Source organism: Carassius auratus, chromosome 28 (genome assembly GCF_003368295.1).
Source record: "Carassius auratus strain Wakin chromosome 28, ASM336829v1, whole genome shotgun sequence".
In the NCBI taxonomy this organism is placed as follows: domain Eukaryota; kingdom Metazoa; phylum Chordata; class Actinopteri; order Cypriniformes; family Cyprinidae; genus Carassius; species Carassius auratus.
In genome coordinates, this window is record NC_039270.1 from 17,039,727 (window position 1) to 17,066,651 (window position 26,925).

The window sequence follows — 26,925 nt, forward strand, 5'->3', positions numbered from 1 at the left end:
CCCATTCTATTCTTTGCTACTGACCTTTGATGATCCAATTCAACCATATACTAAGCAAAACTGGCACATTTGTGTTTCATTTTTGTTATTGCTGGATAGTGTTGAACTTTCTTCTCCAGCGTCATATTCTTCGTGCAATTTGTTTGAGCTGCTTCCTCTACTGTACAGACATTCATTTATATTTCCTTCAGCCTGAGGTGTATTTAATTCATTTTTGTTGTGAAAGGGCTTTTGCATTTGTAAAATAAGACTTTTTTTTAATTAAAAACAAAAAAGCAACAAACTTCCCAGATTTAAAAACTAAAAAAAAAACAAAAAAAAAAAAAAAAAAAACATAACGCATTACTTTCCATAGAAAAGTAGCTAAGTAATGTAATTAGTTACTTTTTTAGGAAGTAATGCAATATTGTAAAGTATTATATTTTAAAAGTAACTTTCCCCAACACTGCTTAGGAGAGTATTATTATTATTATTTAAAAAAAAAAAGTCTCAAACTACAAAAACTGAATATTTTCACCATTATTCCAAAGAAAAATGTCCAATGTGTTCATTGGACACAATAGTAATATAAATCAATGTAAGCTGGAATGAAACAAAGAAATGAAAATTTTTATTTGATGCATTTAAGGGTTAGTAACTAGCTTCAGAAAACATTTATGTCACTGGACTTCTGACTCTAGTTACTGAGACAAAGCCCTTGTGAAAAAGTCTATATACAGTATGTAGTAATGGATATGGTGCGGAGTGGGATATCGCACCTCAGCCAAAAAATTGCATTAAATACAAACACCCTAAATACAAAACCACAAACACAGGCAGGGGATATAAAGAGGATGTGATGTCTGTTTCACACGCACAGATTATGGTTATGGAGTTACTGACCCGTGTATTGTTCCTCTCCGCCTTGAGCTCAGCAATCTCCTCTTCTCTCTCCAGCAGCTGCTCCCGACATACATTCAGCTCTTTGGTCAACACCGCAAACTCCTGCTCACACACACAAACACACACAACAGAAAATCAGCTCTGTTTTGATCTTTACAGGCTCCTAACAATCAACACAAATAAACTGATGAGTTTGTAGTGGTCAGCCTGAAATATATTTACGGATCGCTCAAACCACACACACATATAACACAGAAATAAACACATACACCTCATATGTGTGTCCATTGTGCAGTCTGGGCTTCAGACAGCCTGCCTACGAACCACCCACAGACTCACTGACTGTCTGAGACACACTGCATACACACAACTGAAACACACACTTCCTCAGTCTGGCAAGCTCTAATCTGATTGGCTGACTACAGTCTGTCTGTAAAGTTGTGTTTAAATTGCAGACTGATACGAGAAGTTTAGTTGTTTTGAAGATGAAATAATCACTAGATTTGCCTATAGGATTGAAAAAAAGTGAAAGTTAAAAAATAAAGAAAGATAGGAATGATATCAAAAGATACTACAAATATATATGTTTACCAGGGCTGATATTGTTGACTAAGACTATCACAAATTTTGTAGATGAAATTAAGCTAATATATATATATGCTGACAAACATTTAATCATGATTTGCTTTGACTATATTCAACAATTTCTTCTCTTCTGGGTTATGAATTGAAGGTCTTAGTGGTTTGGAACGACATGAGGGTGAGTAATTAATGACAGAATTTGCATTTTTGGGTGAAATATATGTATATGTAGTGCTGTCAAATGATAAATCATGATTAATCGCATACAACATAAAAGTTTTTGTTTACATTATATATGTGTGTGTACTGTGTATATTTATTATGTATATAAATACACACACATATATATATTTCAATAAAATATATTGTGTTTATATATTAAATACATTTATTTATAATATCAATTATATGAATATAAATATAGACAATTAAATGCATTTAAATACTTTCAAAATATATACTGTATGTGTGTCTTTATATATACATAAATATACACAGAACACACACACATATTGTTTTATTAATTACTCACCCTCATTTCGTTCCAAACCACTAAGTCAATTCATAACCCAGAAGAGAAGAAATTGTTGAATATAGTCATTATTTTTGTTTTCTTTGCACATAAAAATGATTCTCGTAGCTTCATAAAATTATGGTTGAACCACTGATGTCACATGGACTGTTTTAATGATGTCTTCCTTTCTGGGTCTTGAATGTGGTAGTTGTACTGCTTGTTTATGCATGGTCAGAAAGCTCACGGATTTCATCAAAAATATCTTCAGTTGTGTTCTGGCGAAAATAAACGTATGTGTTACAGGTTTGGAATGACACGAGGGTGAGGAATTAATGACAGCATTTTCATTTTTGGGTGAACTATCCCTTTAACCACACAACAATGATCCATGAATAACATGCTGCAATTCAGCACAGTTCAGCAGTAGTTTTGGGCAATGAGATATGAATGGGAGTTAGATGTGAACATTAGTGAATAACATTTACATTACATTTACCTTTAGTCATTTAGCACACACTTTTATCCAAAGAGACTTACAAATGAGGACAATGTAAGCAATCAAAATCAACAAAAGAGCAATAATACACAAGTGCTACAACAAGTCTAAGTTAACTTAAACGCAGTACACATAGTAAGAGCTTTTAAATAATATAATAAATAAAAAGAAAACAGATAGAATACGAAAAGATTTGAAGCTAGTAAAGAATAGTATTAGAATAGTGAGTGCTAAAGTTAGAGGGTCAAATAAAGATGAAAGAGATGTGTTTTATGCAGATTCTGCTCGGATTGAGTTGGGCAGGTCATTCCAGCAGGAGGGAACATTTAATTTAAAAGTCTGTAAAGGTGACTTTGTGCTTCTTTGGGATGGCACAATCAAGCACGTTCACTTGCAGAACGCGAGCTTCTAGAGGCACATATGTCTGAAGTAATGAATTTAGGCAAAGAGGTGCAGAGCCAGTGGTGGTTTTGTAGGCAAACATCAATGCTTTGAATTTTATGCGAGCAGCTATTGGAAGCCAGTGCAAATTAATAAACAGAGGTGTGACGTGTATTCTTTTCGGCTCATTAAAAATTAATCTTGCTGTCGCGTTCTGAATTAATTGTAAAGGTTTGATAGAACTGGCTGGAAGACCTGACAAGTGAGCATTGCAATAGTCCAGCCTGAACAGAACAAGAGCTTGAACCGGAGTTGTGAAGCATGTTCGGAAAGAAAGGGCCTGATCTTCTTGATGTTGAATAAAGCAAATCTGCAGGACAAGACAGTTTTAGGAATGTGGTCTGAGAAAGTTAGCTTATAACTCAAAGACTTCTAGCTGTTTTTGAAGGAGTTATGGTTGATGTGCCTAACTGGATGGAGAAATTGTGTTGAAACGATGGGTTTGCTGGAAACACAAGCAGTTCTGTCTTGGCAAGGTTGAGTTGAAGGTGATGGTCCATCATTCAGGAAGAAATGTTGAGGGAAAAACATCAGTTTGGAGGGATATGTTAATGATGTGAGTGAGTGCAGGTACAACTGCGGGAGAAATGGCTTGAAGGAGATGAGATGGAATGGGAATAACGTGAATAATGTGTGCAATTTTTAAAATCATGTTACTTTTTTCCCCTGAATAACTTTAATTTTTTTTACTAAAACATACAGAATCAGAATTTCAGTCTTATAAAATAACAAAATTAATCATGTTTAATAATTTAACACATCCACACTCCCAGTTTATTCATTAAAAATGTTTGAAACAAGCAGCATTCTCATCATTCCAGCTAAAAATACTAGAGGTGGGGGGGGGGCCTTGTTCAACCACTGGTTTTGACATTTGACACCACATTTTTAATCTATAAATCTCATTTATTAGTATAAATAAAATCCAGACAGGATGCTTAAAAGTAGGGGAATACACAGAGAATTGAATGATCATCAAAAGTTAAATGTATTTCTGTACACGTCAACATGACCATCAGACGAAAGATCTTTGCTACAAAAGTGCAGAGAAAGAATTCTAAATAATTGCACATTTGCATTGGGTTCAGAGTTTGTTTGCACTTCCCAAGCGTTTTGTTGTTGTTGTATTAACCTACAATATGTGTGTGAGCATCTCTTTACCTCATACATTTGCGCATACATTTTGTAAACAAAATTTCCAACTGAATGTGTTAACGCATTGACTGAAAACAACAAGAGATTCCGCAAATTACTGTTATTATTACTGACATATTATATTTTATTTATTGACAGCCCAGCATCATTTCATCAGTAATCTGAGGCCAGTATCTTGTGTTCCTGTAGCTCAAGTGGCAGTGCATTGTGTTTGCAAGCGCAAGGTTGGGGGTCTGAATCCCAGGGAACACATGGTAGGAGAAAATTGTTAGCTTGAATGCAATGTAAGTCACTTTGGATAAAAGCGTCTGCTAAATGCATACATTTTAAAAGCCCAAATGTTGGTATCGTGTTTGTGCGAGTGTGAGATTGAATCAGAGTTTGTTACTTTTATTGCTTCTGTATGAACAGATGACAAAGTCCACATTCTGAACACTCCAATGAGCAACTCTCGGGTGTAAGGTCTTTATAGCACCACGTTGTGTGAGATGACATATGGCCTCACACGGCTGCCACTGCGAGCATCTTTTTCCAGCTGCCTATATGTGATCGTCTTCCTCAAGAATCACACACCACACACCTTCCCTGTCTTATCCGCAGACAGAATCGTCATATTGCATGTGTATTTATGTACTCTGTGTGTCCACTGACTTAAACGCACAGCAGATGTAGGAATTTTATTAAAGAATTCTCACTATGTTTGCGAGATGATACAAAGAAACACTAATAACTTAACCTAAAAGTGAATCAAATCCTGGATCAATCAAGTCAGCGGCTCAAAACAAAAGGAGATTTGAATCCGAGCCAATCTTACTAAGCAATCACATTCCCTCCGCAATGCAAACCAAACCCCAATCAAAAGGACTTTAACAAGCTAAGCACAATTCTCGACCAATCACGTTGCATGTACCTTCAGAGCTCAGATCGGCCAATCATGTTTCCTTTCCTTCGTGATGAATGCGTTTGGTGGGTCACGTCTCCATCCTGTCTATATCTAACCGCCTCACTTTCTGCCAACAGGCAAAAATAGGGGAAGGAAGCTGGAGCAAGGAGAAGGAGGAGTGGGGGGCTGGGCTTAGGAGTGGAGTAGTGGTACACAGATGGTAACTCAGTGGGCCCATAGGACTTTGGCATTCTGGAAAGGTACCTTGCTGAGATTGGACTAGAATTATGTTTTGCACAAGTATGCCAAACACAATTGCGTGATAATGTCCTGCCTTATTTCTCTCTCTCATTCAAGCTCCTGCTACAGCTCCACTGACACACAGGACCTCAACCTCGCCTTTTTCAGCTCTCGTCTCTTTCACGATTTGTTTTTCTCTCACACGCCCAAAGCTGATGGGATGCACCGACTGAACCCTGCTTAATGTAGCACTGCTCTGTCTGCTTATTTCAGAGAGTGTTTGCATATGTTTGTGTGTGTGAAAGAGAGAGGGAGATATTGATTCTCCCTCTCTCTGTGTTGCTATGCCCCTTAAATATCCAGTCATTCTCCCAGAAAATGCGTCTCTCTGATACCTGTTATTTCAAGCCACATGTTGGTGGCAGTCTGTCCCAAAATGTTTCCAGTGATACAGACATTGATCTTTAATTGGCATAAAAATATGGTGTTAGAAAAATGAATAACTACAAAAGCATAAATGTGTCACCTAATTCGGATGAATACGCAACTGCTTTGATGAATTGTCCAGTGTTTTTGCATTTTATAATTTATTGTTCAATCTGAATTAGCAAATTGTCACACATTTGTGGGTCGCCTCAGAATTGTGACTCTTCTGACACGTTTTAATTCACAAGTTAAAAGTATATATTTTTTTAGACTTCACAAAATTAGTTTTGTTATTTTGTATTATTTACCTGTAACATTTACTTGAGATGAAAAACTGCAAAACATATGGTTTTTAAGGAATGAATGTGTTAAATTACTCTCTTACACCATTAGAAATTTACTAAAGGCAAAGAAATACTAACTAATAATCTTTATATATTCTGTAAAACAACACTGTGACTCAAGAAGTATCCTGTTGTTTCTCTTCTGTGCAGTGTGTTTTTATGGAGAAGGAGTAACGTTACGCTGAAATGGTACAATTACACAGGAACACTCGGATGTCACTGCAAACAAATGTACCACCTTCAGGTAATGACAGACAGTTTGGGATATTAGAAGTGATGTATATGTGTGTGTGTGTGTGTCTTTCAGCACTTTTACAACACAACTCTCCTATAGTAAGACATACTGCAGAGAAAAGACTCTTGCATATTACTCAAGTCCCCTTGCTTGAGTTGATCAATTGTCAAATGTAGTTGTGAATCAAATCTCCAAAACATCCACATACAAATCTAAGGCATGTAATCTTCATAATGAGAAGATTTGCAAATGCAGATTCAACAATCTATTTCTAATATAAAATCATTCTCATGAACACGTTTTTAGATTTTGTGAATTTGAATAAGGTTATGCTTTTGTGAATATATTCATCCCCATATACTGTATAACTGGCAGATTTATGTATCAGGCAAGCTCATTACCTCACCTTAAGCTGCAGTGATGTCATTAAAGGATACAGAATCTACCAATGAAACAACCGGGACTGTTCAGAAGATTATACTCCTCAGGAATTAAAAATATAGCATCCCGACTTCTCATACAGGTCACAGAATCATAGATAAGCAGATAATCTCAAAAAGATATGTGGAACATCTTAAATTAGATCAGGTGAGACAAAACAGTTCAAGACCTGATGCAAAAAGGTCCAGAAAAGCCCACAGCAAGTCTGGAAGACTAAGATCAGACAAAGTACTTGATACTAACAAGACAAGCTGAGTTCTGACTCTTTAAAATTATTTTCATCTGTCTGTATGCAACATCTTTTATACCTCACTGGCAGCTCATCCTCAGACATGGTTCATCTCCTCATGACCTGTTTTTCCAAGCAAACTATTCAATTCAAGATATTCTTAAGGGAATGTTTCTAGGTTCAACTGATTTTTGTTAAGCAGCTTTTTACTGATAAAATGTTGCAAGTATAAATGATCAATGTATACTTTTTCTCCGTGTTACCTGCACCCAGTATATTTGATATATCAGTATTTGGTTATCTGTGATTGTTCAGCAAAAGTCAGCTCCATAACCTCTCGGACCTGAAGCCATTTGACAGCTCCAGAGCTGTTGTTGAAACTACAGATTGAACTTCTGCATTTTCATGTTCCTGCCCACAGACAGTCAGATCACAGGGGCGGCATCAAAATCAAAAGTGCATTAAGGATGTTGAACTTCTTGGCAAAAGAATACGTCACAGCTCATTTTCTTTGTTTTCTTTAGTCAATGTATCACAGTTTTATTAAAAGCCATCTTTCCAGCAGTAAATTCCCTCTTTAAGCTCAAATTAGAGCATTTGTGTCATGTTAATTATCACCAAAATATTATAAAAACAAAATAGTGTCATTTTCATAAGAATCCATGTGAATTTTGCACAAGGAAAGAAAACGATGCAAAAATGTTGCATTCGCTGTGCTGACCGAACAGAAAGCTGCTTGATTAGAAAGTGACTTCTCTGTGAACTGTGCTTTACACATAGCTAGGCTACTGACAACAGACCTTTTCGCCCACAAGATTTTGATATTTAGCAATTGTGACTGCACCTTTACAGTAAGAAACTTACAATGGAAGACAATAGGGACAATATTGAGGGTTAAAGCAGAAATGTAGGATATAAAAATAGGATATAACTTTACACAGAAAAGGTTAGAAAGCTACCTTTTCTCATTAAAATCATGTTAACATATTGTGCACATCTTGTGTTTTTCTGTCTCTCTTTTATAAAAAGAAAAAGAAATTGTGAGTACTTTACAGTTTACAGATTAAGGCATTTTGCTTCCATTGTAAGTGCCTCACTATGACCCAAGGTATTCCATTAAAGAATGTTACTCCAAATGAACATAATATTTATACGATTATAAACTAAGGTGCACAATATATCAACATAATTCCGAATATTCAAATCATGAATCTCCTGCAACTTCACATATTGTTTTAAACACACGTCCAGGAGCCCTAATGCGTACCTGAGGCAGTGCGATGGAGAGTTGTCTCTGTAGCGAGTCCTTCTCGTGACCCAGCTCTCGCAGACGTAGCTGTGCCGTGCCGAGACTATCCTGGGTCTCTCTGAGACTCTCTAGCAGCCGCTCTCGCTCCGTCAGCATGTTTACCATCAGAGACTCCAGATTTCCAGTGCTCCCGCCCTCGTCTCCGCCGCGGGCCTCCCGACCCCCATAGCCACCACCCATGCCCCCTGCGCCGCCCACCATACCCCCACCACCTCCAGCAGGAGAGGACGGGCCTCCTCCACCACCCCGGCCGTCCTCTGAGATGGTGGGCATCACCTCACACATCATCTTGAGGCCGTGAACAGGTGCGAGAGTTTAAGGGCGAGTGTGTGAATGTCTTGGCCCTACAAGTTTGCAAAGAGGAACTTGCGAGAATCACAGTGTGGGACCGTGAATCTGATGGTGTTTGTGTGCCTGAGAGCCTACGGCAAAGAGATAAACAACTTGTCATTCATATGCGGATGTCTAGGATGTGTAGATGTGCCTTAACAGTCTGTAATGTGTGTGGGACTGTGAGTATTGCAGGTATGCTATATTATGCGTGCAGTTTCTTTTCCTCTATGTCCTGTCCATCAGTAAATGTGTCTGTTTGAATTCACCCTCTATTCAAGCTTTCTTGGTGGAAACTCCTAATCGCTGTGCTCTTCTTCAAGGGTAGACACGTACTGCCAGTTTATCTGCGTTGTCTTCTTGACAATGAGTTAATTATCCACAGCTTTCTTTCCTTTATTTTTTCCTCAGTGCTCAGGTAGATTCATGAGTTGTGTTGCTATTTCCTGAATGGCTTCAAGGCTCCTGATTGGCTCTTAGTATGTGCTGTTCAAAATCCTTGGCTCGGGTGCGTTTGGGAGGAGCAGCAAGACGTGGTCTCAGGTGGGACAACAGTGGCAGGAGAAAGCAGGAGGGGAAAGTCGCTGGGTCGCAGGGACTGGATTGGGTAAAAGGAAGAGTGGGCATGGAGGAAAGTCTTCTACCCAATGGGTTTGAACTTCAAGTAAAGGAGAGCTGAAGAGGGAAATAAAGGAGAGTGACATTAGCACACATGGTCAAAGCTGGGCTAGACATGAAGATATAAAGCATTATACATCAAATCCAGTGAATTCACAGTCTCTGAGTAAACCATTTCAAAACAGTAAGTTTCCTGGTAGACTTTAATAGTGCCTTTATTGATAAAACTATGGGGATAAAAAAAGGAAAGACAAGACAAGGGAGAAAATAATCCAACAAACAAAACCAAAAAAGCTTTGTACAGCAAGAGGTGAAAGACAACTGTTCTGATATCTTACTTTTGCAATTACGTATAAAACATGCCTTCAGTGCAGACCTTTAATGCATTAAATGTTGTAATAGGTAGAAATGGAGTAGATAAGTTGACAATTATCTGTGCTGATGAGTGACTCTCAGCTGTCATGTAAAGCTTTAAAACATGCTGTGATAAACAACACTAAATGGAAACCAGTAATGCTTAAAAGTAATATGCCAATCTTGACAGTGGCATCATAATTTTACATGCACATAATTTTCTGATTAAGGTTCATATTCCGGGTAAGCATTTATGCTGAAAACAGATTTCCATATGCTCCAGAAATAGTAACGTATTCTTTTATAATTATTAGCACCAGCATTTCCTGAACATTTTTCTGTTTGCTTGAGCCACTTACAGTGCATCACGCATTTTAGTCCTTTTGAACAGTAATTTAATCAACTCATGAGATATCTTTCATATCCCAACACACAAGCTATGATTGGCAAAATGTGGGTCATGAGACTCTTACAAATACAGGCCATTGTGATTCATTTAATTTGATAAAATTGTCATTAGAAAAGTAAAAGTCTTCAATCATTCTGAATCTAGGAGTTGTTTATATCTAATATCACAAATTAACTCTGATTGGACAAATAAAAAAAAGAAGGTCCAGTTACAGTCAATATTCCATTATGACCCACAAATCTCAATAATACAAGCACGTACTGTCTAATTCAGATTTCCAGAAACCAAAACACTGGATTAATCTGGTTGTGCCAATCAGTGTGTTGGCATGACCCTTACATAATCACAATATGAGTAAATTCTAATTCACATCTGAATGTTCCTGTGCATGTAAAAGCACTGAGTGAGAGACGTGGAGTTAGCACTCAAATCACTCGGCTCTTCGACACAAGAGTCAGCATTAGATGGTGGCAGACACATTGGGGAGCATCAAACTAAAAAATAACATTGTAACCATCGGGTTTCCCCCCTCACAGAAATCTGGGAATAGCGTGAAAGAGCGTCCTGTTCCAGTGAATGTCGACACAGGAATCTGGAAGAATCAATAGAGCAGTGATTCCTCGCACAGGCCACAAATCCTGCTAAATACTCGCTGTCTTGACTGGTAACGACGTCCAGGCGAATAAACACAACGCATAAGCCTTGTTTCCGCGACTGTCATGCAGAACATTCAAATAAAAACTAAATTCCATTTGTTTTGTCTCTCTGCCTTTCAACCTCCCTCCCTCTCTTTCTCCGACACACACCTATTTCAAATTCCCTTCAACACAGACAGCAGCCGTTTCCTGACACCACAACGCACCGCGTTTATTCTCCGCTCGCCCCTACGGTGTATTCGCTTCTCTAAACAGGCTCTGGGAAGCCTATTAGACAAGAGGCTAATGGATGCGCATGATATACGGAAATGAAATTCATGGTGTGTTACACCATGGTCGTGTAGCCTGGCAGCGCTTTGTGTGTGTGTGTGTGTGTGTGTGTGTGTGTCCGTGGCCGCTGTCTAAACGCAGGAAGAAGGAAGAAACGGGTGTCCGTTTAAAGCCAACCCGAGCGTGATTGGATGCTGCTGCTGATCTTGTTTATTCCGTACTACCGTGAACGGCTTAATGATAAGAATAAAACGCAAGCACCGCTCCGTTCGCTCAGTGTGAACTGGGCTGGATGTGTGTGTTGACGTATTCCTCCGCCGCTCGCCTCGCTCCACCATGACAGATATATGTGCCGTCTCTCTCCTGCAGATACGCGACCGGACGTGCCGTCGAAATGAAATGCTTACATTTGAACTAGTCTGATGAAGAACGCGTCGTGTCATCTCTTCAAATGTCGCTATTTTATGCTCTTTCTCCCATCCATCCTTTCGCCTCGCCCCCTCCTCCCAAGTCCTCCATCATCATCCCCTCCTCATCTCCACAGCTGGGCGATATCACACACAGAGACATGCATATATGAGAAAATGCATGCGATGCTGAAATATGCACCGCTCACCGTTGTCATCGTCGAGAGTAAACGCTAGACATCATCCTCATCATCAGCATCATTTCATCCCCGTCGACCCCATCGGAGCGCAGCGCTTTCGGGTGCCCAGTTATTGCCTCCCCCCTTCCCTCTTTCTCACACATGTAACGACGGCACCGAGCGAGCAAACGTTACACCTATCTATCCACAGAGAGCCCCAGTCTCTCTCTCCCCTCTCTCCCTCCCTCTCTCTCTCTCTCTCCCCCCTCCCTCTCGATGTAAAGGTGCTGGCTCTTAAAGAAACACTCGCGCCTTCTTCAGCGATCACAAACACGAGCTGTTGCTGGGGCCACTGTGACTGTGAGATATCATGTCTGTAAATGACACGGTCAAGCACCTTTCCTCGCGTAAGAGGATGGACGTGTTCATAGGCAAAAGGTCCAAATGGTCATCGGTCCTGGGTACCACTGAGTCTCTCTCTGTGTGTCGTCACATCCACTCCCTCTACCGGGGGCTGTCGGTATTGCGCATCCGTACTTGTTAACAATTATCACATACCGTTTTTTTTTCAGCGTTGGATTGCATGTTCACTCAAGTGTGGCTTTTATTGTTTTTGTTTTTTTTAAAATTGTGTTTAAGGTAAAATAATATTTTGCATAATATTCCTTTCCAGTCGACGTATCTGGCGACACCAGCATATTCTTCTTGTGCATCTTAAATAGTAATTTTTCACGTCTAGTACAACAAGCCGTTAAACATCTTAAAGGCATTTTTAACAAAACATAATGTTTCTGTGATTACATCTGATATTTTAAAATGCATAATCAAGATCGACCTATGCACGAGCTGTTACCTCACGTTCATATTTAGCGCACCCTACCTGAATTTAATAACACACACGTCCAATATAACTTATTTGTAGCTTTTGAAACATATGAAAATGCCGTCGAAACATTTATATTTTGAATAGTAAAAATAGTAGCCTATTTACACAGCAACCCTACTTCGACAGCATCTGGAAAGCTTCAAACTCTGCTCAGAAAGCCCATAATCCATGAACTGGAGAAAACCTGTCTTCTACAAAAATGCTAATAATTTGTGATGTATATAGCCAATGTTTTATATCATGAAACAATAAGACGCTGTCCATATGACTTAGTGCGTGAGCTCGAGGAAAACCAAATGACCCGCGACGCGTCTGGAGCCGAGGAGCCCCTTTCAGTGGAGGAGACCACAGACACAGACGCTACGAGCCAATGAAAAACAGACACCGGCGACTTCTCCACCAATAAACCAGACGTCGAGGAGGGCTTCTGCAGTGATATACGCCAATAGACCGGAGCGAGAGCAGGGTGGAGCTACGACAAGGGTCCCGAAAGGGGTGACGTAATGTGTTTTTAGAGGATGATGTCATCGTTTGCACAAAGACCGGATTTAAAGACGCAGCTGTGTCGTGGTACAGCTTGCAGCTGGAGAAGTGCTGCACAAGAACGAAGTGAGGGATGTCTGCTTTTGCACCAGTGCAAATCAAAAAGCCTCAAATGAGATTTTCTAAGCTTTTTCTTCTCAATTTGAGAACCCCCAATTGCACGGAATAGGACTTCATATATCATTTTTCAAACCCATACCAAGGTGCCAAAATCAACTTGCATTACACTACTCTTGTGCTTTACCATATATCTATAACTTGCATAGCTTGTACTTCTAGCATCTCTACCCGTGCACAGCCGGTCACCATGGCAACAGAGGCAACATGGTGTTTATCAGAGTGTCTCCTGGAGCTGCAGCATCAGAACCTTCTGAGCACTTAGGGACAGGACACTGCTGAGGTACACTGGGATATATCCAGGGAGATATATTTTCTTTTTTTACAATTAAAAATGTATTTGAATTCTGCATCATAGGTTCTTGGTATGAAATACCCTTGTCTCCATGTCCTGTACGTGACAGTGGGAGACTGTGGTCTGTCCCTGTGAACTCAGCACATTTAGTTTGTGTGTGTGTGTGTGTGTGTGTGTGTGGACGGTTTGGTTGTGTCACACAATAGCAAAGTGATGACCCCCAAAAAAATCACCTGAGTATTATCAGAAAGTACATCAGGACCAATGTCTTATTCTCAGGCTGCAATCCATTGTCTGTATTTTCACCGCTGTCAGATCGTACAGGCCAGATACCGCGCACAACGGCGCAGAAGCAGCAGAATTTCTCATATGTGGCTATCATGATATAGGGGGATGACAACCAAGTGTGTTTGGCACAGATCGAGAAGTGCTGTGGGAAGTTTTATGAGCTCTTAGCCCCCTCTCCTGTCCATAAAGGCTGTTGCAATATGGCCCAGATAGATGATAGACAAGAGGTGCTGTAGTGTTGAATAATAGTGCTGTGTTAACTGCTTATTTGTCTCTTATCATCCCTCAAACCTCACAGGCAGGGAAAAGACAGGGATAGGGAAAGATCAAGGGTGGAGATGTAGGAAATGTGAATGAGAGAACGTCAAGAGACAGTATCAAATACCTGGTCTTCCAATATAACCAGATATTGTGTAATTCTAATGGTTGCTTTCCTCCACAGGAACCACATACACATTCCTCAGATCTGCTTCTGCTGAAACAACAAATTAGTTAGTTCATCTAAAAATAAGAAGTATGTCATCATTTACTCACCCTCATGCTTTTTCAACAGGCTATGGTTGTAAACGAGAGTAAATTATAATTTTTTTGTAAATTAATCCATTAAAAAACCTAAAATAAAAAAAAAAAAACTTCATGATAGCGATTGATGTAGAGGGTGAGAGTGAAAAAACAGCAAAGAAATCACTGTTAGGGGCCTCACATAATCAAATGCGAGAAACAGGATGTGGAAACCAGACAGTCAATGCTCCAGAGACACAGTAAAATACCTACTGACTTCCTAAGGGTTGGTATAAGAAAAAAGAATAAAAATGAGGCATTATGAAAAGTGAGTGATTCAGCAGCAGTCAGCCCACTCAGTGATGCAAAGGACTCGAACAGAAGCCCTCTTTCACACTATCCAAAACAAGTACTCGTTTCAGCAGACTCTTCCCACAGTCTCTGACTCATCTTTCTTGGCTCTTTATTTTATTCCTCTTGTCTTTTACAAGCTAGAGCTTTCAACAAATAATTCCTTCCTCCCTTTGCTGGTTTACAAAGTTCCCTGTCCTGGTGATGCAACATCAGCCCGAAGCAAAACCTGACTTTGTTTGTCACAAAGGACAATTAAATGAATTAAATGCATCAAAACAAAAAAGGAGGGTTGGTTTTTGTTAACAGGTATATTTGAGGTCAACATTATTATTTTTTTATACACATATATAAACTTATTTTTGATTCATTTTACTCATCAGCATTACTTTAAAATTAAGTATTATTTAACTTCTGAATCAGTGTCGTTTTACTATCATTGAGATACAGTTATATTTTTATTAACATATTTTAATTTTGCATATATTGTTTTCAATTTAAGTTCATTTTAATTGAGTTGTTTCTGTCATTTGTCCAAAACAACACTAGACCTCACTGGTTTTCATTGCAAGAAAAACTAAACAACTAAATACATTCAAACTATCATTTTTATGTTCCATAGCAAGAAGAAAAGTTTCGAAAAACACAATGGCAAGCAAATGATGATGTTTTCATTTTTGGATGAACTATCCCTTCAAAAAAATCTCTTGGAGCAAAACCCCTCCCGTAAGTGACCCCTGTGAGAAGAGTTGAAATATGTGGACAGCACTTAGTTTCAGACTGCTGCACTGATGTTTGAGTGGAGGGGCATTATTTACATATCTATGGTAGCATCACTGGAGAGTGTCAGCTGCAGCGGGTCACTGGGGTCAGGGAGGGACTGACAGAAATGGAATGGAATTTACAGCATGAACCATGTGGCAACGACTGCGAGCAGATGACACTCAATGCAGATCAGTGAACATTTCAGAACAATGACGCTGTCACTTGTTTTCAGAGATGGAAAAAAAAAACACAAATTGACTTATTGGAAGAGAAATGCAGAGCAGCTGAAACTGACATTTGGAGCCAAGGAATTAGTTTAGCTCAGAAACAAATGGGCTGAGTCTTCTTATGAATGGTTTAGATGGTATTTGCTGCAGATCAAAATGTGAATTTAATGTTCATTGTCACTCGTAGACCCAATCATTTGGATTTTTTTTCTGTTACACATGATCAATAGTTGTAAAGAAAAGCAATTTATTCTTATTGGTTGCGTGAAAGGATTCACCCCAAAATGTAAATGTCATTATTTACTTATTAAACATCATATTGAATTATTTACTAAAATTGTATTTTTGGAAGTTAGATGAATTGAAATAATTTATTGGAGTTTGTTTTACAAGAAATACTATTTTCAGGTTTTCTACTTCAAAAAGTTACATTAAATGCATCACTTGCAGTCTGTTGTATTTACTAGCAATTTCTGAGGCAAAATTGTTTCTAAAACTAATACATTTCTCATGTTGTTCCAAACCTTTGTGGGTTTCTTTTTTTTTAACACAAAAGAGCTTTGAAAAAGTTCTCAAGGTGTTTTGTCCACACAGTCAAAATCAATGAGGTCCAGTGTTGTTTTTCTTTTACTATATAGACAGCTGTTTAGTAATTCAATGCATTCATAATATTTTTTTTTTGTTTGTTACACAAGAAAAAAAAAACACTTATTATTAACATCCCTTTAATAAAAAACGACAGTAGCATATTTCCATAAATAGCCTTTATTAAATGAAAGCCATAAAATCAGTGGGAATTATATTAGATTTAAAAAATAATAATAATAAAACTGATTGATTGCACATTGCTGTATCTGAATGTTTGATTTACAGTTTTGTGCTCGTCTGAGTCTATTAGAAACCTTACATCAGAAAGCCTTGTCTAGAAGGTTTTACTCTCATAATGAGAACCACAGAAAAGAACCACTTTATTCCAGTCGAGAAACACAACGAAAAGCAAGCAGGGCTGTAAACCTTGAAACCAGGGCAAAAGTAGCAATATTAAAAAAAAAAAACCTGACTACCACCAAACAAAGCCACATATCCAATATTAATGTGCCATTCTTTAGAAGGGAACATGCAAACGGTCTATACTGATGCCACTCTATTAGGGATTTGAGCATATTTGGTTGAGGATAAAGCAGAAACACCATGAGGAGGTTAAACTGTTAATTACTGTTATTCTGTTATGCTGAGAGAATAAGATAAGAACAGGGTTAAGTCGACAGGCTTGTGTGTGTATGTGTACGTGCCCTGTGCAATTCAAAGGCAGGTTCTTGAAAACTGTAAATCAGGTAGAAGTGTGCATGTGTTTGTGTTAGGACGTGTGCTGTGGCAGATTCTGTGGTGGCTCAGCTGGCACATTTCCATTCTCATCGACTGGGACTTTAAGCACTGAAAGAGACAAAAGGGCCAACGCTGAAAAATTCACCTTCATAGTGTTAATACAGTCTATTTGTTATTTTAATGATATCAAGTTAGGTTAACCATATGCTGAATCACAGACTATTCTCATTTCAATTTTCTCACCTTGATTATCTTCATTTGCTAGTTTCTGGATCTCTTGCTGAAACTGCAGCTCACCATTAGGACCTGAGGGAGGCTGTCTGTTCAGTGCCTGTTGCTCCTTTTGTTTTTGTGACCTCTCCATCACTGCCTGATTAGACGTTAAACAAGCGGTCAGTTCTCTGGCATCACGATGATGCATCAAAAATAACTAGAATGTGCAGTACTGATGTTGCAAATAAAATAAAATAAATTGTTTTAGTCTGGCCTTAACAGTAAAACAATTTTAAATGTGTAATTTTTAAAAAATATAATCTGTATTGTTTTAGACACACACACTTTATTTATTTTTTTATATTATTATACATGCATTCTTTCCAAAGAAAAATACTAATAATAGCTGGATTTTTTTTTTTTAAATATTGTACCGTATTTTCCGGACTATAAGTCGCACTTTGTTTCATAGTTTGGCTGGTCCTGCGACTTATAGTCAGGTGCAACTTATTTATCAAAATTAATTTGACATGAACCAAGAGAAATGAACCAAGAGAAAACATTACCGTCCCCAGCCGCGAGAGGGCGCTCTATGCTGCTCAATGCTCCTGTAGTCTGTACTGAAATCATAGAGCGCCCTCTCGCGGCTGTAGATGGTAATGTTTTCTCTTGGTTCTAAATAAATGCGACATAGTCCAGTGCGACTTATATATGTTTTTTCCTCATCATGACGTATTTTTGGACTGATGCGATTTATACTCAGGTGCGACTTATAGTGCGAAAAATACGGTAATTATATAAAGGCAATACCAAGAAAAGGGCTGCAATCGATTGAAAGCAGTCTTTTACCTGCTGATATTCTCGTTTCTGGGCTTCAAGGGCTTTGCTTCTCTCTTTGAGAAGTTCCTGCTCTTGTCGTAGTTTCTCCGCCCTTCTGCCGAGATCCACCTCTCTATCCCGAAGTTCTGCCTCAAAGCGCTGCAGCTCCTCTTCTGTGTACACTGGCTTTGTATCATCCAGTGTCTTGAGGTATAGAAAGATAATGAGTTGGCACGAAACACTGGCATGTAAAGACAGTATAATCAAAATCTGGCTCTAACCTCCCATTCCTTTGCGTTGTTAAACTCTTTCTTCTCCGTAGACTTGAGGAACTCTTCAAGGCTGACCAGTCTGTCATGATTGAGATCTACCTGCAGGAAACAGCGAGAGAGGAACAAGCTATTTGAAAGTGCACAGTTTAAAGGTAATGAAAAAAAAAGAGACTAATGCAGTGAAAATCTGATAAAAGAATGACTATATATCTCATGCATCCTGAAGGAACAGAACAGATGGAGTCACTTCTGCTCCGCACATTGTGAAAGTGTTAAAATGCTGAAGGAGAAAGACAGATAAAGGGAAAGAGAGAGAGAATGAAAACATTTACATATACACTCCTACAAGATTTTTGCCTGGACATTCTCACAGTTTATTCAGTGTTCACTCATCGCACATTTTATACAATAAAATCAAAGAAAAATGTGCATTTAGCGTTGTCTAAACACACTCAATAAGAGTCACTGCCAAACATGTGAAGGCTTTACGTTTTGCATGACGTGTTCTCGCATCCTCAGCCTCTCCTCCTCCATCTCCATCATGTCATCCTCTTCATTCTTGGGATCATACACCTTCTCCAGCTTAGAGGGAGTAAAAAAGAAAAGATGAACACATCAGAAAGGTGCTCGCACCGGTCCAATTGTTGCCATTTGCTGTCAAGAACGGCTTCATCAAATGTGTCATCATGAATCTTCATGGTGTTTTGCTCAGGACAGCCACTAGAGCCCACTAGAGTCTTAACGGCTGACTCAGACGCAGCATAAAGAGGTCTCCATCACTGTCAATAACAGATTGCTATGATTCACCGAGCTCAAAGGTGAAACATTACCTCTTTCGTGAAAAGGGCCTCCAGCTCTTGCTCATCCAACACACCGTCACCATTCGTATCTAAGTGAGAAAACACTATTAAATTCATTTTGCCTGCTCATGGACCACTTGAGGACAAAAAGACTTACCGTGGAGCTTAAAGAATGTCTTGGGGTTGAACTCCTGTGGATCCAGCCCATCTGTCTCTTTCCAAACCTCTCGTAACTGATCCACGCTTCCCTGAAAAGGAAGTAATAAAAAAAAAAAAAATCAGGAAATACAACAAATACAACTCCTCTCAGTCCATCTTTCCATCCACACATCTCCCATTCTTCATCTCCTCACCGGAGCGTTAACTTTAGGGTGCTGCCGGTGCTTTTCTTTCAGCTCCTGGATTCTCTTCTCCTCCTCCTCTCTCTTCTCCTGGTCCAAACTCTTCAGGTACTCTCTCCTCTCGTGTTCTTTCAGCATCTCGTAGCGCTTAAACTCCTCGTGACGCTCCGCATCGTAATTCTCAAGATCTTTAGTGGCCTAACAAATATAGCACAAAAAAAAAAAAAAAACTCCTCACTTTATTTAATTTCTGTTTGTTTGATTTTATTATCTATTTATAAATTATGTATTTGTATGTATTTTATGTTATATTGTGGGATTTTAACTTGTGGTGAATGGGTCTGTTATATGTGAACATTTTCTTTTGAGTAGTAAAAACTAATAAAAGAAAAAAAAGATTAGTAAATTAGATTCTGATAGAAACGGTCACACACACACACACACACACACAAAAAAAGTAGTAACAATACGCAGGATCAGGATTTTATTTACTTGCATCTAGAAATAAATACATGTGCCCCCTTATTTATGTATTTATTTTACATTATGTATTTGTGTTTTTATGTATTATTGTTTTCTAATTTGATTACCCCTACATTTTATTTGACTCTTTTACTATATGCAATTGCTTGGGATTCTGTTAATTGGGGTAATACAATATTGTGTCATTTTCACTTGAGGCGAATGAGTCAGTTATCTGTGCCCCTGTTCTTTTGTGTAGAAAAACCTAATAGAAATACCTTAAAAAATATGAAACAAATATGCATACTATAATCTGATAGAATTGGATTGACACAAAAACAAGAAAAGAAGAAACATCAGGATTTTATTTGGCTAAAGGTTAAAATGTAGGTGCCAAACAAGTATGCACTGAATGCTTGTCAATGAATGATTTTTTGCTATTTCACATCATAGCATGTTAGGAATGGGTGTTACCGTTACTATAAGCAGCTCCAGGTCTTTGGCTTCAAATGTGTTCTGATTATGAGGGTCCAGATGTTCAAACTGCTTCAACAAGGAAACGTGATCCATCTGAACACCTGCAATCACAACAAACGTGTGTGTGGGCATCACACAAACAGATTTTTCTTGCTCAACAGTGTCACTTGAGTAATTCATGAACACACTCACTCTGTGCGTTGGTGCTGTCCAGTTTGGCCTTCAGTAACATCCGGAGGCGCGAGACCTCTTGCCTCTTTAGCTCATCCAGTCGTGTCCTCACATGGTGGCCCACCAAATCCAACTCCTTGCTGAGACGTCCGTTCTAAAACACAGGAGCTTTCCATTAAAGTACCAAGGAAATGACAAAACTCCAAAACTAAAAGGCAAAATGGACACTGAGCAACATTTGGTATTTTCCTCATTCATTTTCTCCACAAAGATTTTAATAAAAATCACGTAACAGACAAACCAGCTCCAAGAACGAGATGAATCACAACATAAAAAAAAAATAAATAACATAATTTAACAAAAAAAAAGACTAAGATACTATGTCTTTTGTAAAGCAATGACCTACACAGCTCATAAAATTTCACATTGCATAAAATAATAGAAAATAGCAATACAACATACATTAATCACTGTACAAATGTACATTACTAATGTAAAATACATGCTTTTAAAATAAATATTAATTCCAAAATAAGGAGTTAATAATAAAGTAATTAAAGTAAGAAAAAAGTTAATAAACCATAACCCTACACATCTCAAATTATACATAACATAAATAAATAAATAAATCGTTCAACATACAATAAAGGACTATTCACTGTATCAAAGTATACAATACATCATACCTATAAAATACAATACAGATGATTAAAATAAATATAATTGTATATGATTCTTTTTAAATAATTAAGCATATGATAGATCAAATAAGTTCTGAGAGTATGTGATCAACTAGATTAAAAACTTGCTCGTGACTTCTACAGAAGCGTATGCTTTAACTTCATCTCTGAGCTCCTGTTAGGTCGGTGCTAAAGGATACTTGTACCTTATCATATTTTCTAAAGAAGAGGAATGGGACTCCTGTTTCTGCGCTCTACATAGAGCATGCTTTACCTTGATGTCATCTGTGTTGGCAGACTGGAGTTTTTCTCTGAAGTGAGGGTCAGTTTCCAGCACCTCAATCACCTCTCGGAGGTAACGGTCATAGTACAGACCAGTGTCCTGGGATACGCACATACAGCCAAAACAAGAGAGCAGGTGAATATTGAACGAGTGATTGATGCACATGACATATTCTATGCGCATGATTGAGAGCAGTCTTACCCCATTGTCCTCTGCTCTGTCCTCCTGGGGAGGGTCTTGCTTGCGGTCTATGGGCACAGTCCACACCACAAGACTCAGAGACAAAAGCAGCAGAACCTTCAAGCCTCCTGTCATTATTGGATACCTTCGATACAAATATTAGACAGCCTTTCCTTTCACCCTTTAGGAAAGATAGAGCGGTCTCTTTAAGCAGACAGGTTTATTTATGCAACGTTAAGTCCAAATCGATCATGACCAGAAGAAAGGAAGTCTGTTGGACAGTTTGCGAAAGCACACGTTACATGTTTCACAACAGACGCAACTTCAAGAGAAAAAACAGTCACAGTAATCTACCGACGTCTGTTACAATGTCGTTTGGTCAGAAACTGCTCGGTCTAAATCAGAGAAACAGCGGGGTTTCTTACCACAGGGTCTGATCCTGTTTGAGCGGTGACTGAATCCTGTTTCTACAGATTACTCAGCGTTACTGAATCAAAAACAAGTGCGGCCACGAGTTATGACGCAATCCAAACGCGACGCTTTCCACAACCCGTTTGTTATTAAAATAATAAATGGGGTACACTTTCTATAATTATGTTAAGCCACTTTACCAAAAATTTAAATGTAATGTAAGTGGCCCTAAAAAACTACAGTTAAACTACCGTTTATTTTTTATATTTTAATTGATTATTATTATTATTATTATTATTATTATTATTATTATTATTATTATTATTATTATTATTATTATTATTACTCCTACTATATTTACACGACACTTAAACGCAAGGACCAAGATGTATTAATTTATTTTTAGATCTGGCACGACGTTTTTTCTTCTTTCTTTCTTTCGTTCTGTCTTTTTCTTCCTTCTTTTCTTCCTTCCTTCTTTTTGTTCTCACATTTTAATTGTGCAAGATATAATGGACTTTAAATATTCCTTATCAATTTAGTTTTTTTTAAGATTTTTCAGCATTTCTTTCTTTCTTTCTTTCTTTCTTTCTTTCTTTCTTTCTTTCTTTCTTTCTTTCTTTCTTTCTTTCCGTCATGTGTTGTTTATATATAAAGGAACTTTGAGAGACGCACATTGTTGGCAAACATAGAAACTTTATTCATTATTAAAACTTCGAAAAATAGATATTCATTTTTATCCAACACTCTGATTACAAAAAGGGCTGAAACACTGACAAAACAGAATAAATTAAATGCAAAAAAAATGTGCACACAATAAATAATATGATAATATAAAAAAGCAGAAATGTAATACATAAAGTGAAAAGCATAAACCTGAAATACGCAACTCATCACAATTACAGTTATGGCAACATAAGTTAATAAATATGGCACAAGTAAATCGCAATCCCTCAAACAAATAAATAAAAAGTATTATAAATTAGATCACTTCAGAAGTTACGTGAGACAAGACATAATGTCACATTGTGTTTAAATCAGTTTCACTGATAAATAAAAGTGAGTCGCAGAATAAATATCCCTCATACATCAACCCTGTATTAAAAGTCTATTTCTCTTAGGTCTGTGGGTGTGCTGGCTCTTTCCTCTTCAACATCACCATCACCTTTCTCCTCGTGTGCTACTGTCCTCAGTCTCTCCCTGAGAGCGCCCTCTATCAGCTCAGAGCAGCACCGCAGCGCCACCTGTCGGCACAAGCAGCAAGAGTCACACAAATAGAGTCATAATAATAATAATAATAATAATAATAATAATAATAATAATAATAATAATAATAATAATAATAGGTAGAACAATGAAACTTTAGAACAATGGTCCATTAATGTTAGTTAATTCATTAATTAACATGAACAAACAATGAACAATACATTTATTACTGTATTTATTCATCTTTGTTAATGTTAGTTAATGAAAATACAGTTAGTCATTGTTAGTTCATGCAAATTCACACTGCATTAACTAATGTTAACAAGCACAACATTTGGTTTGAATAATGCACTAGTAAATGTTGAAATTAACATCAACTAAGATTAATAAATGCTGAAGGATTGTTCTGGCTTAGATCATTTAACTAAAGTAGTTAACTAATATCAACTAATGGACCATTATTCTAAAGTGATACCTAATAATAATTCTCTCTCTCTCTAAAAAAAAAAAGAAAATAAATTAAAAAAAAAAATAACAAGGTAACCTTAAAATAAAGTTTATCTAAGACGATAATTATTATTATTATTGTGTGTTTAGCTCTCTCTCCTACTCTCTGAGATAAATCATGGCTCACCTCATCAGTCTGACAGAGTGTGGCCAGGGCAGAGGTCATGACACTCGTCTCTCCCGCACTCTTGGCCCTCAGACCCCGCAGGGCAGAGTTCAGTGCAGCCGCAGCCACCAGTGATGGAGGAGTTCCCAGAAAGCGCGAGTCACACACACACAAGGCAACAAGTGTATCGCTGTGGCGGCGTAGCGTTACGAGAAAGTCTCCTGTATGTGCGTCTCCGTCCCTGAGTTCCCAGAGAGTGCACAAGAAGTGTGGGATAAAGTCCTGAGGGGTCACTGCTGCCACATCCCAGCGCAGAGTCGCCAGCACCACACGCTCCATTTCCTGTTCAAGCAAGCTTACTCTCTATATAAAACTGTCTATTTGCATATGTATATTTTTTCTTTTTTATTACTCATTTTACCAAAACATTTAATTCAAATGATTTCATTCATAATGGAAAAAGTGTTCAATTAGAAACATGCAAAACAGCACTATTTTCTAATGATTTATTTGCATGCTTCAGACTTTTGGACAGCACTTTAGTGAATTTGTGTTTTTTTAAACACTCACCCGCAGGTTTGATGAGAGAAAGTCATACTCTGCTGCTGCACAGAGCGTATCTGCACTAACTGTGTCACTTTCTGTCAGTTTTGAGGCCACCAGGACACAAGCTGCAGCCAGACAGGATGGAGACACAGGTAGGGATAGAGTGGACGACAGATAGCGATCCAGCAGAGAGACAGCCAGGGGAAATACAGACTCATCACAGTCACATTCACAGCACACCTATGAAATACGACAGATAGCGAAGAGGAAGAAAGAGGAAGAGCCTCATAGTCAATACAAACGTATAATGAACTCTAAAACTCTGTTCCTGTCATTTAGTTAGTATGCTTCATCTTGATCTGAAGTCTTAAAGTAACGTGCAATTAAAAGAACGGTTCACTCGAAAAATTAAAAGTCTGTCATTATTTATGTATGCATTTTTAAACCTGTATGACTTTCTTTAATAGAAAAATGCCCATACAGTGAAAGTCAGTACATCCACTCTTCTTTTGAAGCCTTTTGACTTTTTAATTATATGGATAAAAACATTTGAAACATTATTCTTTTTAGGTGAACCATCCCTTTAATCAGATACAGAAATGTGAAATATATTTTTCTTTAGGGGTAATAAATGGTATTATTGACATTATTGTTACTGTTGTATATTTAGAACTAGACTTTCAAATGTAATATTACTTTTAGTTTTTTTTTTTTTTTTTTTTTTTTTGGGCTTTATGCTGTTTTTTTGTGCCATGTGATTAACCGCCTGTTGTATAAAGGCATGTGGGTTTCAAACTTTGAATTGTCTGATGAAGAGTCTGTGTGCTCAAAACTTCACCTGTGTAATAGTCTGTTATTACATTTTTGTATTTACGGAGCCTAGGAGTGCAACCATGTTTTCATTACAAATATATTTTAAGTAGATTTATAAAGCCCCAAAATCTTTCTTTAATTTCATTTTTTATGATTGAATTAATTTTTAGCTTTTCAGCCACTCACATAACTCAATTTGGGAATCGCTAGTTTAAAAGATTCAACAACAAAACAAGTAAAATATTATATAAAATATAATATATATAAAATTGTATGTAATTGCATGTACCCTACTCGTAAAAAGCACTTCCAAAACAAAATTACTGATATTAAAAATCATAAACAACATACTTGATGTCTAGCACTAGTTATTAGCATGCAAATCTACCTCCATGGTCCACTTGGCCAGTTCCTCTCTGCGCTGTGGTTCTCTCTGGACGAGAGAGATGTAGAGAGGAGACGGCAGGTATCTCTCCTCTGACTGCCGGAGTCTCTGAATAACCCTCAGTCCAGAGGCGCTGGGGTCCCATGGGGCTCGGACCGAAGACTGAGTCCTGTCCTGGCCCTCTTCCTCCTCACACCACAGAGACACAGACATCACTCCTGCCAGCAATACTGACGCTGTCCCAGGTGTGTCTCAAAAGTCTTGGTTCTGAGTAGAAGAGTTAGTACAAACCTCCTTGCCCTTTTGAAAGTGCTTGTGTTTAAATGTCTCTGTGTGAGCGAGTGTCTGTGTGTTTCTTGCCTTGTTCTCAGCTGCCTTTTCTCTTTGGTCCACTTATATATCCTCTGAGTGAATGGGTGAGCACTGATAAAAAAAGAAAAAAAAGTGAGAAAGTGAAGAATAAAGAGGGGTGTGTAAAATGAGTGGAGTAAAAAAAAAATCACCACAATGCTGGCTGAGCAACAATGGCATCAACAGGTGGAGAGAGAGAGAGAGAGAGAGAGAGAGAGAGAGAGAGAGAGAGAGGAGCGCAGACAAGAGAGGGAGTCGCCCAGAGGGACACCGCAACAGCTTGTCACCGTCAGAGAGCAAAGAAGACAGAGAGAGAGAGAGAGAAAGAGAGAGAGAGAGGTCATTACCGTGCTGTGACAATGGAATGAATAACAATTAGACATGGATGTTTGTTGACAGTGAAGGGTATCAGATAAAGATGGTGCGATAACATTTACACATCTGTATAACAGATAAAGATTTAAAACTGCAAATGCAGTAATTCATGGACTTTGATGTATTGAAAAGTCCAACTAGTGGATGAAGGTCATGGTTTTAAAGCATTCTCAAGGCACATTCTACAAATATGGTCTTTTAACTTTAGCATTAAAGTATAAAAGTCATTTTTGGCTAAGAAATGTTAGGTAAACTATTATATAAAATCAAATTGAAGGGACAGTTTACCCAAAATTGAAATGAAAGTTCTGTCATTAATTACTCAGCCTCATGTCGTTCCGAAGTCAAAAGACCTTCGTTCATCTTCAGAACACAAATTAAGATTTTGTGATGAAATCCGAGAGCTTTCTGACCCTCCACAGACAATAAAGTAACTGAAATGTGTCTCTCAGGAACTGTGGTTTTGGTCTCACATAAGACTTAATTATTGAATTAGTGTTCATGTTAGTGTTGTAAGAAAACAATCAAATAAATATTTATATTTAATGTAAAACAGAAATGTATACACATTCATGTATATATTTAAGAAAAAATATGTTTATACATTAAATATGTTTATATATGAAATAAATTATATGAATTCAAATATAATATGAATTCATATAAATGCATTTACATTTTCTAAATATATGCTGTATGTGTGTGTATCTATATATACATAATACATGTACGCAATACACGCACATATATTATCCAAACAAAAACTTATTTTGGTTGCGATTAATCATGATTAATTGTTTGGAAGCACTAATTAATTGTATTGTATTG

General features: G+C 37.8%; 3 protein-coding genes across 4 annotated transcripts in view; all 3 read right to left on the reverse strand.

Annotated features, from left to right (window-relative positions):
• LOC113047025 (liprin-alpha-3-like) overlaps positions 1-12,380 on the reverse strand; it is a 41,731-nt gene extending 29,351 nt beyond the window's left edge. The window contains exons 1-3 of the mRNA XM_026208259.1: positions 11,431-12,380; positions 8,136-9,182; positions 883-984 (exon numbers count right to left, since the gene is read on the reverse strand). Coding sequence (XP_026064044.1) covers positions 883-984; positions 8,136-8,465 — 432 coding nt within the window. The 5' untranslated portion in view covers positions 8,466-9,182; positions 11,431-12,380. The remainder of the gene's footprint in view (positions 1-882; positions 985-8,135; positions 9,183-11,430) is intronic.
• Positions 12,381-16,122: 3,742 nt separating this feature from the next.
• LOC113047028 (nucleobindin-1-like) lies at positions 16,123-21,942 on the reverse strand. Of its 2 annotated transcripts, none has more exons than XM_026208265.1 (13): positions 21,823-21,942; positions 21,419-21,578; positions 21,209-21,316; positions 20,276-20,408; positions 20,081-20,184; positions 19,157-19,342; positions 18,961-19,051; positions 18,834-18,892; positions 18,493-18,585; positions 18,013-18,102; positions 17,762-17,935; positions 16,943-17,069; positions 16,123-16,807 (listed from the first exon to the last, which is right to left on the reverse strand). In XM_026208265.1, the coding sequence occupies exons 2-13, from the start codon at positions 21,530-21,532 to the stop codon at positions 16,731-16,733; spliced, it is 1,356 nt and encodes a 451-aa protein (XP_026064050.1). In that variant the 5' UTR covers positions 21,533-21,578; positions 21,823-21,942; the 3' UTR covers positions 16,123-16,730. The 2 variants fall into 2 exon arrangements, with proteins under 2 accessions (XP_026064050.1, XP_026064051.1); XM_026208266.1 differs by having other exon boundaries at positions 21,419-21,542; positions 21,823-21,917.
• Positions 21,943-22,422: 480 nt separating this feature from the next.
• On the reverse strand, positions 22,423-25,623 carry LOC113047643 (G1/S-specific cyclin-D1-like). Its single transcript, XM_026208996.1, has 4 exons — positions 25,375-25,623; positions 24,198-24,413; positions 23,649-23,969; positions 22,423-23,052 (listed from the first exon to the last, which is right to left on the reverse strand). The coding sequence occupies exons 1-4, from the start codon at positions 25,582-25,584 to the stop codon at positions 22,909-22,911; spliced, it is 891 nt and encodes a 296-aa protein (XP_026064781.1). The 5' UTR covers positions 25,585-25,623; the 3' UTR covers positions 22,423-22,908.
• Between the last annotated feature and the right edge of the window lie 1,302 nt (positions 25,624-26,925).

Coding starts and splice junctions, on each gene's coding strand:
- LOC113047028 (XM_026208265.1), bottom strand. CDS start 21,532: ATGACAGGAGGCTTGAAGGTTCTGCTGCTTTTGTCTCTGAGTCTTGTG. Junction 18,893..18,960: donor GACATTCTTTAAGCTCCACG/GTAAGTCTTTTT, acceptor TTTCTCACTTAG/ATACGAATGGTGACGGTGTG. Junction 18,586..18,833: donor AGGCCCTTTTCACGAAAGAG/GTAATGTTTCAC, acceptor ACTCCCTCTAAG/CTGGAGAAGGTGTATGATCC.
- LOC113047643 (XM_026208996.1), bottom strand. CDS start 25,584: ATGTCTGTGTCTCTGTGGTGTGAGGAGGAAGAGGGCCAGGACAGGACT. Junction 24,414..25,374: donor TGGCCAAGTGGACCATGGAG/GTAGATTTGCAT, acceptor CGTATTTCATAG/GTGTGCTGTGAATGTGACTG. Junction 23,970..24,197: donor TTCTCTCATCAAACCTGCGG/GTGAGTGTTTAA, acceptor TTGCTTGAACAG/GAAATGGAGCGTGTGGTGCT.